The sequence below is a fragment of the Engraulis encrasicolus genome, chromosome 3 (assembly GCF_034702125.1).
Source record: "Engraulis encrasicolus isolate BLACKSEA-1 chromosome 3, IST_EnEncr_1.0, whole genome shotgun sequence".
Lineage (NCBI taxonomy): Eukaryota > Metazoa > Chordata > Actinopteri > Clupeiformes > Engraulidae > Engraulis > Engraulis encrasicolus.
In genome coordinates this window covers 11,872,461-11,883,548 of record NC_085859.1, presented here as the reverse complement: position 1 = coordinate 11,883,548, position 11,088 = coordinate 11,872,461, and the positions used below count along the sequence as shown (strand labels likewise).

The window sequence follows — 11,088 nt, the reverse complement described above, 5'->3', positions numbered from 1 at the left end:
TGGAGGCCGTGGCCCAGACACAGCAGCTGGAGCTGGGGGAGCTACGGCAGGAGCTGACCCGACTACGCCACGACCAGCAGCAACAGCTGGAGCTCCAGCTGGAGGTAAGGGTGGGGGTGTGTGGGGGGGTGTGGAGCTAGGGGTGTGTGTGCGTTGGGGTGTGTGTGTGTGTGTATGTGTTCTGGGGGAGCTACGGCAGGAGCTGGCCCGATTACGCCACAATCACCAGCAACAACTGTAGCATCAGTTGGAGGGGTGCGTGTGCGTGTGCGTGTTTGTGTGTGTGTGTGCTGGGGGAGCCGTGGCAAGAGCTGTCCAGACTACTCCATGACCAGGCCATTACCAGCACACACACACACACACACACACCCACACACACACATTGTACTGACCTGTGCGAGTATATGCGTGTGTGCGTGTGCGTGGTGCATCAGCGGGGGGAGAGGGTGGGATAAAAGGAGTGAGATTTCTTTTTCACTAGTCGGCACAATTTTTCCTGTACCCTTCAGTGCATCTTTCTTTGTTTTATTCAAGGCTAATATAATTGTACATGGTCCTGATGAACTAAATAATAAATCAACTCTTCTTCAAGGTGGAGGCCACAGCGTTGATGAGTACTCCCAGAGCTACACCGCGCACACGCGGCAGACGCAATAAGGCCCAGCAGCAGAAGCAGCAGGGCAAGGCGGACCCGGCCAAGGTGAGGATGCCTGGAGTGGTTCTGGAGGCACTAGTTAGGGCCTCGGGGTGGTGAGCGCATACCTCTGTGTGTGTGTGTGTGTGTGTGCGTGCGTGCGTGCGTGTGTTTATTCGTCCGTATGTCTCATTCTGTGTATGAGTGTTTTAGTTGAGTTTAGTTTTATACTTAACCCCTTAAGAAGCGGCTTTATAAATTTATTCTTACCAGTATGGTAATGACCAAGTTGTGGTGCATTACTAAAGGGCCTGTGTTGTGTCATAGTATTGTAGTGCTGTGGTAGTTACATTTCAATGACTATTACAGCGTGCCACTGGAGGTACGGCGCGCATTAAGGGGCTACGTTTAGACTTAACTTTGATGCAGAGGAACATTGTTGTTTGTGGGTGCATTTGTGTCTGGCAGTATTGTTGTGGCCTTGATTGTCAAACAAATATTTTAGTCATTTGTATGAAGAATGCAATTGGTTTGTTCACATTAAGAACTTAAATTGTGCGTGCATGCATGTGTGGACCTGTGTGTATATGTATGTGTATGTGTATGTGTATGTGTGGCATATGGGGCAATGACGTTTTCTTGGGTTCAGATATCAGGTGGTACAACCACAGGTAATGCCCATAAATTAATTAGTAATTGGTAATGAATGTACTGCAACGAATATGCTTCCTAGACAATCCACTAGAGGGGGTGCTGTGGCGCAGCGCACTAGGCCCCCCACACTTGGGCTTGCATGCCCACGGGGACCCCGGTTCGAATCCATTCGGGGTAATTTTCCGATCCTCCCCTGTCTCTCTGTCCCACTCGCTTCCTGTCACCATCTTCGACTGTCCTGTCAAAAAAAGACATAAAAGTCCCTAAAAATATATATTGTAAAGAAAAGAAAAGACAATCCACTAGAAACAATAAATCCATACGATAGTGGCCTTAGCTGTGGTTGCACCACCGTGACGTGTGCTACTACTTAAACGTCATTGACCCATGTTCAAGAGAGTCCTTGAACAAGCAACAGTACAAGCCTTGCACACGTCTTCAGCAATACAGGTGCAGGTGTGAGGCAGGAAAATGAAAAAGAAAAATGCTCAAAAAAAAAGAAAGAACAGTAAGCAGTGTGCAGTGTCTTCTGAACGTCATTGACCCATATATTTGCACGTGTGCAGAAACCCCAGTCGTCGTCCCCCGAAGCTGCATCCGGAGCGTGCTCAGTCGAGACTTCTCTCTGGGTGGAGTGCGGTATGGATCAGGACTTCCTGTCTCGGTGCTGTGGGCCAGAGGAAAGCCCCGCCCCCGCCTCTGTGAGCATCTCCGCCCCCGAGTCTGCAGACTCCCCAGCGTCACCTGTGTGTCGTCTTCCGCTCAGCAACGTGGAAGACGAGGCGCTGTCGGACCTCCTATTGGTAAACAAGCATCTAATGGCTATCTGCCTACAGTTAGCGGGCAAGGATATTGTTGTGCTCTGGATCTTGAAGGGGCATTCCACCGGTTGAGACAAGAATATGTATTGAAAGTGGGTCGTATATGTAGTAGAATAGCAACATACATTTCTAATTTGGTGCCTTCTTGGCCGAGAAAAGGCAGAAAATGACTTTGTGACAGCAATCCCCATAATGCATTGCAATGCTCAAGTTCCACAGGCCACACCGAGGCAGCTCTGCCAGTGACTTACTGGAGCCTCAATGTCAGTGATGTCAAAAGCACTGGCACACTGATCTGTGATAGGTCTCTTAGCTCGTTAGGTCCAACCCCCTATGGGCGGGGTTGAAAGGGTGGGGAAAAGGCTTGTAGTCTCAACAGAAATCCACCTCTCTTACACTTCCTCCTACAATGATGCAAAATGACGATTTTTACATCATTGTAGGAGGAAGTGTTAAGAGGTGAATACGGATTTCTCCTGTTTCAGGGGGAATTGAGAGAATGTTGCACGACCATTCTTACTGGGTGCCTGGCAATGGAAAGCCTAATGCAAATGGATGGAGTGTCCCTTTAAGAGAAATAAGCAGGTGTGTGGACCCAAAGGAACAGTTCAAGTGTGAGAGCAGGTTCGCACACTGAATGAGACTCTAAGGTCAAGCACAAGGAGTATTTTATAAAAATAAAGAAAAATAAAATAATCCTTGTCCTTAGTTCAAGGGTGAGCGCAGGTTCGCACACCGAATAAGACATTATCTCCCTATAGTTTCCAAAGCCTAGTTTCCAAGGTCCCGTACATCTCTTCTGTTGTCTGGCTTTAATGTGGAAGACTACCACCTAATGGACTCTACAAACCGGTTCTGGTGTCCCCGTAACAAGTGGTTGCTCTAGGTGTTAGAAACACTGCAATTGGTCAAAACTGAATTCTATGAATCTAAATTAAGAGTGGCATTTACTTATGATCAATGGTTGGTTCTTACATCTAGTTTACCAGTTGTTACAGACACGAGATAGTCTGTCACACTGGTAAAGGGAGGGGCACTACTCCGCCAATATTTTTGCTCCATTGTTTTCAATTCATGTATGACGCTTGTTATGTCTAACTGTTAAAGTAATTTTTTGTTTTTTCTTATACTTCTGACATGTAAAAGTATTATATTTTACCTGACATGTTTCAACGGTACAGCTTCCACTTCATCGATGTGTTCGTCTTTTACATGTCTGAAGTATAAGATAAACCAAAGTTTGTTTTCAATACAGCCTCGTACAGCGGTACCATGTACGATTCAAGTCTGTTTTGTTGGAACTGCTTGATAAAGTCCATTGTTGAATGCACAGGCTAGATTGCTATGGTTGCCGCACACAATGCTCTGCCAGTGTGCGGGATGGGGGCTAGTGGAATTGTTGAATTTGAAAGTGCTCTCCAAAGCTGTCGAAACCGGTTTGCTGAGGTCATTATCGACACAAGAGGCTTGCTGCTGTTGGCTTTGAGAGGTGTAGTGTTAACAACATGATAAAACTGAAATAAGTCTGCTTCAACCGTAAAGAAGGGTTTCCACCCAAATGTTACGCGAAGAAATAAAAATGAGAGGGCAGAAAAATCCTTGTTAAAGCAAACTTTTTCCAGTTTTATCTTGTCATTTGGTTGTCCTACTCGCATGTCAGACGTTTTTGGATACGCAGGCTTTAACCTACTCCTTCATGTGTAGAGTTAACAATACATATGAAAGCACCATATGCCCACCAGCGTCATACTTGTTCTGTCTATCCTCTTAGACTTCACTGCTTTGTACTAGTGCTGCCACTGCATGTGTCTCTGGGTGCATGTTTACTACATGTTACAGGGTTGTTTCCGGGTCAGCCTCCCTCTCCTTTCCGGTTTCTATTTTCTCTCCTCTGTCCTTGTTTTCTTTCCTGCCCTGGACCCATATTTTATTTACGCCAAGGAAATAATCGTCAGACAGAAGGGCTGACTAGTTTAATTCAGTCCTCAACACGTTTCTCTGCTTCCTGCCTTATTTCCCGACCTAGAGACATATTTAGATTTAACAAAGAAACATCATAATAATCATGTATCCTATACTGCCCTATGAAGGCAAAGTACAGTGACTACTGTATACCAACAATGAAACTGAGTGAAGTGCCTTCAAAGCCTTGGTATTAGGTTGGTAGTTACCACAAATTTGACATGACAATATATCTAAAATGGGACACATTTGGACCATAAGGCTTTGTCACAAGATAAAGGATGTGTAATGAAGACCATTTTCAGTCCAAAGTCAATTATGACAAAATCTGTAGTTAGTGCACTTTGCCTTTGTAGGGCATTGTAGTCTGATAATAGTCTGATATTTATTTCAGTGTCAAACCTGACTTTGGCGTTGGCATGTCATGGGGTGTTTTTGTCATGCTGTCTATTGTTTATGTTTCTTCATTGTGTGTAGCTATTGTTTCAGATGTTTTTCCTCTAAGCAACCTACAATACAAAATCACCACTTACGAAACAGAAATAGTTAATGTATTGACAGCTGTAATATAATCATAAAAAATAGAAGGTGGTTGAAAAGTGGTTGTCTTATGACGTGCATGTGTAGAGCCATGCTGGTTCCCATGGCTAGTGCTCATGTGTCCCATGTGGGAATGCCTTTGAAGACCAATAGCACTAACTCATGAATAAATAGCATTACTAACTGACTGGGCAATTACCTGCTTCTGGAAGGCATGACTTAACTAACTGTTCCTGAGTATGTATAGCGCTGTCAATAGAATAGAGTAGAATAGCACTGTGCTTTGTTTTGATTGGAGGTAGGGCCCTAATAACTTATTTTAAGAGGTTTACGAGTCACTCACATAGAGTAGTAGAGTAGAGTATCATTTATTGATTCCAGGTGGCATAAATACATACATAAATACAGAAGACATTATACACACAGATATTACACACATCATTACACATATTAACCATAGCACACTCTTACATACATTTAGCCCAAGGCAGGTATCTTATGCTTATCCTTATGCTTGCATGCATGTGTTATATGATTAAAATAACCAAAAAACACCATCTTTTGAAAGATCTGGTTCTGCTATATAGCACATGCTTCACATAACTTCATGTGTATGTGTGTTCACTGCTCATGTGTAGGCCTATATTATACTAACGTATGGAAAAGGGAAGTCTCTTGCGCTCTAACCTTCTTGGTGCTTCCAGTCCAGGACGGTAGACAATGGAAAGCAAACTGGTCCACTTCAGAGAAGGCGCACCCTGCGTCAAAACATCAGCCATTATGCTCGCACCACAATAAAATAACAAAAAAGTATCTGAGTGCTCCAGTCACCCCTGACCTAGTCTTTCTGAAGTGGACCAGTTTGCTTTAAACAAATATGATTTGGATTCAGTACTTTGTAGGTAATAGAAAATGCTACTCTGTGCTCCAGTCATATTCTTCAGTGTTTTTGTCCATTGGTCATCACATGGCTGTCCATTGTGCCTTACATTAGAGCAGGGGTCCCCAACCTTTCTGGGTCAGAGGGCTACCAAGGGCTACCCGAGGGCTACTTTTGTTCAAAATCCTCTATATCAAACTAAATTGAATGATAATTTGCTTAATACATTAGAAGGAAATATTCTTTATATGCTACATAGAAATGATCTTGTATTTAAAATAAGAGAAGCATTAACTGTGACTAAAATCTTGTAGTCGTGACTGTTTATTAATATACTTGGTGGGCACCTCAGAAGCTCCTGGAGGGCTACCTGACGCCCGCGGGCACCACGTTGGTGAGGCCTGCATTAGAGTCCCCCTGCCACACTGCCACTGTCCCCGCCGTGGTGAAAACTAAATAACAGCAGCCAGTGACCCAGTTCACAGGCTTCATCAGCCACACACTGAATTCCAGAGCTACGTTTTGCCAAATATGTGTTGACAATCCAGTGACAGTCATGAGGTGGAGAAACCAGCTTGAAAGAGAGAGGGAAAGTTCTGCCAGTGCATTCCTGCATTCCAGCCTTCTGCTCTTGACACACCTGGCTAAAACATGTCTGCTAATTAAGATCAGGTGATTTAGTTCATTTGAAAATACAAAAATGTGTCACGTCACAAACTTCCACCTACACCAGACTGTATTATCAACGAAACTGAGACGTTTCAAATAAAGCAATACAGTTACGCGTTATGAGTGGTAGTGTACAGTAATAAATGAATTAAAAACAATGTATGTTGTGCCTGCAAAAAATGGCCCATGGGAATTTGTTTCATGGATACAGTAGCTCCAAATGACACACACGTTACGGAGTGAGTAGAACATGAGCTTATAATGTGAAATGAAAGGGCCCAATGTAAGCAAAAAAACAAAAAAATGCAAACGTTTTTCTCCTTTAACTCCCCACCACCTTGACTAACAAAAATTCGGCGGAGAAACACTGGGGGTGGTCTGTGGGTCTGTGAGTGCACTGTGGACCAATCAGCAACACTTAACCCTTGACGTAAACTAATCTCAACCTCATTGTAATCATTAGGAGGCGCTAAAGGAAGAAGAGGATGCAGGTGATGATGAGGAGGAGGAGGAGGAGGAGGACAGAGGGAGTGAGGGGGAGGGGAGGTGGAGCGCGGAGTGGAAGGAGAGCAGCCAGCCGCGCTTTACCCTGGACGACCTGCAGGAGGTGCTGCAGGAGAGGAACGAGCTCAAGGGCCAGCTCTTCATGCTGCAGGAGGAACTGGCCTACTACAAGAGGTCAGGAGCACGCACACACACACACACACACACACACACACACACACACACACACACACACACACACACACACACACACACACACAATCACAATCTAACACACATGCACATTCATACAGACACGCACGCACGCACACGCGCGCGCGCACAGACACACACACAATCACAATCTAACACACATGCACATTCATACAGACAGACACACACACACACACAATCACAATCTAACACACATGCACATTCATACACACACACACACACACACACACACACACACACACACACACACACACACACACACACACACACACACACACACATGCAGGCACTTTCATAGAGATGCACACACACACGCACACACTCTCTAATATGTACTTTCATACACAGTCTTTCACTCTTTCTTTCTTTCTCTCTCTCTCGCTCTCTCTCTCTCTCTCTCTCTTTCTTTCTCGCTCTGTCACTCACTCACTCTCTCACACAAGCACACACACATGCCCACATTTCAAACTCTTACAACAAGTCAACGTCACTCCTTTGATGACCATGCCCTGGAAGTTAAGAGCTGTGTTGTTTTTTTATCCCCTCCAGTGAGGAGCAGGAGGAGGCGCTGGCTGCCATGAGTCCGCTGCCTCTACCGAGCCCCTGCCTCCCCCCCGCCGAGCAGCAGGAGTCCGGCATCAAGCGCCTGTAAGCTGAGTGGACACATTCACTCACTCACCATAGTCACTACACAATAACAACAACAACAATAACTAGACATACACTACGAACAAACAAACAAACGTACGCACAACTCAGAAGATCACATAACCTTCTTGGCGGAGGTAATGATGATAATAATAATAATAATAATAATAATAATAATTATAATGATTATAATAATAATGATGATAACTGTTTTTGGTACATCACAATTCATTAAAACATGCATCTCAGTGTGCTTTAACATGTGAAGCCTACTCACTGTGATCAGTAGACACCCTTTCACTAGGGTCACTACACCTCCATTCTCCAATATCCGATATTCTGATCGACATGCTCTCAGCTGAGGAACAAAGCATGATTTAAAGGGACACTGTGTGAGATTTTTAGTTGTTTATTTCCAGAATTCATGCTGCCCATTCACTAATGTTACCTTTTTCGTGAATACTTACCACCACCATCAAATTCTAAGTATTCATTATGACTGGAAAAATTGCACTTTTCATACATGAAAAGGGGGATCTTCTCCATGGTCCGCCATTTTGAATTTCCAAAAATAGCCATTTTTAGCTGCAAAAATGACTCTACTTGGACCATACTAGAAAATATTTGTTCATTACTTTCATGTGTTACATACTACTTTCATGTAAAGATCAATTTGGCAATAAGGAGCCTAGTTTCAATGAGCAGCATAATTGCAGTACCTTTTTGACCATTTCCTGCACAGTGTCCCTTTAAGCTCCAGGAAGACGTCCAGTTGCTTACTATCAGAGTAGTATGAAGTAGAAGTAGAAGTACTCTCACAGATGTAATTGCAAAACTAGTGGTATGATATTACAAAGTTGAAGCCATGTAATATCATACCACTTATGTTGTAATTATACATTTGTAAAAGTACTTCTACTTTATACAACTCTGCTTACATCTGAACTGTTTCCATAACATGACCTAAATGAATGTGAATATTGGCAGACAACATACTGCACTCACTCACAATGATGAACTGAAAATCGTCAAACTCAATAGACCCAAGTCCCGTGCGAACACAAAAGCGAAACGGTTTTTGACCAACGGACCAACCGATTTAGTATTATATATTTGGAGTTGTTTGCAAAAAAAAAAACAGTTCAGTGTTGCTTAAACAAGGTCGAGGGATAACTGTCCAGCTAAAATTGGAAACTCACTCATGTTCATTACACACCCTCGTTTGAAGTGGGCCGTTACTAGGGTTTTCCCACATAATTGCATATATAACATCCTCCCACCACTAACCCCTCTTTCTTTCACTCCTGTCTTCCTACGGTCTTCCCCCCTCTCTCCTCTGTCTACCTTCACTCTCTTGCCTATATCTTCATTCGTATCTCTTATCTCTCATTCTATCTTGTCTCTTTACTCTCTCTCTCTCTCTCTCTCTCTCTCTCTCTCTCTCTCTCTCTCTCTCTCTCTCTCTGTCCCTCTCTTTACTTTTCCTTCATTCCTCTCTCCTCTCTCTCTCTCTCTCTCCCCTCTCTCTCGTGTCTCTCTCTCCACTCTCTTCTGCCTCTCTTCACTCGCTCCTCTCTCTTTGTTCTTGTCTCTCCTCCTGTCCCTCTTTCTACTTTCTTCTCTCTTCCTCCCGTCTCTGTCTCTTTCTCTCTCTCACTCATGCCTGTCTCTCCTCACTCTCTTGTCTCTCTATCTCCGCCTCCTCCTGTCTCTCTACATTCTCTGCTGCCCTTCTCTCTCTCTCCCTCCCTCTCTCTCCTCTCTCCTCTCTCCTCTCCCTCTCTCTCCTCTCTCCTCTCCCTCTCTCTCCTTCTCTATCTCTCTCTCTCTCCTCTCCCTCTCTCTCTCTCTCTCTCTACCTCTCTCTCCATCCCCCTTTCTGTAGGATCTTCACTGCTGTGATGCCGATGGTGGCTGCAGGGTTAATTAGCGACGATCCCACACTGCTGCCCATCAGAAGACTCATCTCATTTGTACGGCATTCCACGCACGTATGCACGCACTCACTCACTCACTCTTTCACACACACACACACACACACACACACACACACACACACACACACACACACACACACACACACACACACACACACACACACACACACACACACACACACACACACACTCATTCTCCTTTCTCTCCCATTTACTTACAGACACTTGACCACTTGTCCCCTAAATGCTATTTGTAACTAACCGTTACCCATAACTGAGTTTGGCACTTCTGCAGAAAAAGCAATTTGAATGCATGGCTAGTGTGTTGAGGAACTAACACTGTCTGTATAGCTATGATAGGTCAGGGGTGCGTTTCTCAAAAACATAGTTGTTAGCCGTGGGTAGTTGCTAATGGGAAATTGTATTGCAAACAACAAAGTAGCTAACGTAGTTAGCAACTATGGTTTTGAGAAATGCACCCCTGGCTTGTTATGGCTTACTCACAAATACAGTTGCTACACACACACACACACACACACACACACACACACACACACACACACACACACACACACACACACACTTACATACATAATACAAGTTTAGACGGCGCAAAACGCAACATCATCAAGCAAGTGGACAGGACATGGGTTGTTTAACATGGCTCAGACAGGTAGAGGTGAGGACTGGTTGTGGAGTATTATAGTTACATAATATGATGCCAGAGAAGTGACAGAAACACATGCTCTCTGAAAACGATCTCTTAACTTCAGCTCTCATCCTTCCAGGTTTGATCATCTCACAGGGAAATCACAGAGGAGTAGCCAGACGAGAGAAGAGCAGCATGGATGCACTTCAGATTAGAAGAAGGATCATGGATGTGATTCAGAGGAGACGTCTCTGTCCTTTCAGACTTCAGGATGATCTTTATCATTATTGACCGTCCTCAATAGACTTCAGAGATGCCCTACTACATGGACAGTTTTAACTGTTACGCTGCACCTTTCCCCGAAATCAATGTGCTCAAATCTGAACACAGCTTTTATTGAGATATTTTAAGCAGGAAAGATTTTATTTATTTTATTATTATTATTATTATTATTATTATTTTGTTATCATTGTTATTTGTTTGAATGTTTTTAAATGTGATGCAGCACTACATATAGTTCAGTCACCAACTCCTTTTACGGTAAATCTCCTAATAGCAGTCTTATGGCCCTATTCTTCCATTCAACAATTCCAATAGGCTCTGATTTTAGGAGGTTTACTTCACTGAAGTCACTACACCACCGACTTGGAGTGACTCCCTGGAGGAAATTAGGATGACTGCGTAAAAAAGCACTAATAGAATTGCATATAGATGTGTATATATATACAAACCCCAACTCCGATGAAGTTGGGACGTTTGGTAAACAGTGAATAAAATCAAAATGCTATCATTTTCAAAACATTTAATCTATTCATTAGATGGAGAATAGTGAAAAGACAACATATTAAGTGTTAAAACCGAGAAAAAATATTGTTTTGGGGGACATATGTACTCATTTCTAATTTGATAAATCCAACACGTCTCAAAAGAGTTGGGACGGGGATCAGTGAAATTTAGTAAACATCCAAATAAGATAA

General features: G+C 43.5%; 1 protein-coding gene across 2 annotated transcripts in view; it reads left to right on the top strand.

Moving 5' to 3' along the window:
- LOC134445714 (RILP-like protein 1) overlaps nucleotides 1–10,834 on the top strand; it is a 30,823-nt gene extending 19,989 nt beyond the window's left edge. The window contains exons 4-10 of one of the 2 annotated variants that reach the window (XM_063194761.1): nucleotides 1–104; nucleotides 593–700; nucleotides 1,855–2,091; nucleotides 6,624–6,838; nucleotides 7,427–7,525; nucleotides 9,411–9,498; nucleotides 10,251–10,834. The exon at nucleotides 1–104 is cut by the window's left edge and continues 106 nt beyond it. In XM_063194761.1, coding sequence (XP_063050831.1) covers nucleotides 1–104; nucleotides 593–700; nucleotides 1,855–2,091; nucleotides 6,624–6,838; nucleotides 7,427–7,525; nucleotides 9,411–9,498; nucleotides 10,251–10,256 — 857 coding nt within the window. In that variant the 3' untranslated portion in view covers nucleotides 10,257–10,834. Of the gene's footprint in view, nucleotides 105–592; nucleotides 701–1,854; nucleotides 2,092–6,623; nucleotides 6,839–7,426; nucleotides 7,526–9,410; nucleotides 9,517–10,250 lie in introns of both variants that reach the window. The other variant, XM_063194760.1, reaches the window with a different exon arrangement.
- The last annotated feature ends 254 nt before the right edge of the window (nucleotides 10,835–11,088 follow it).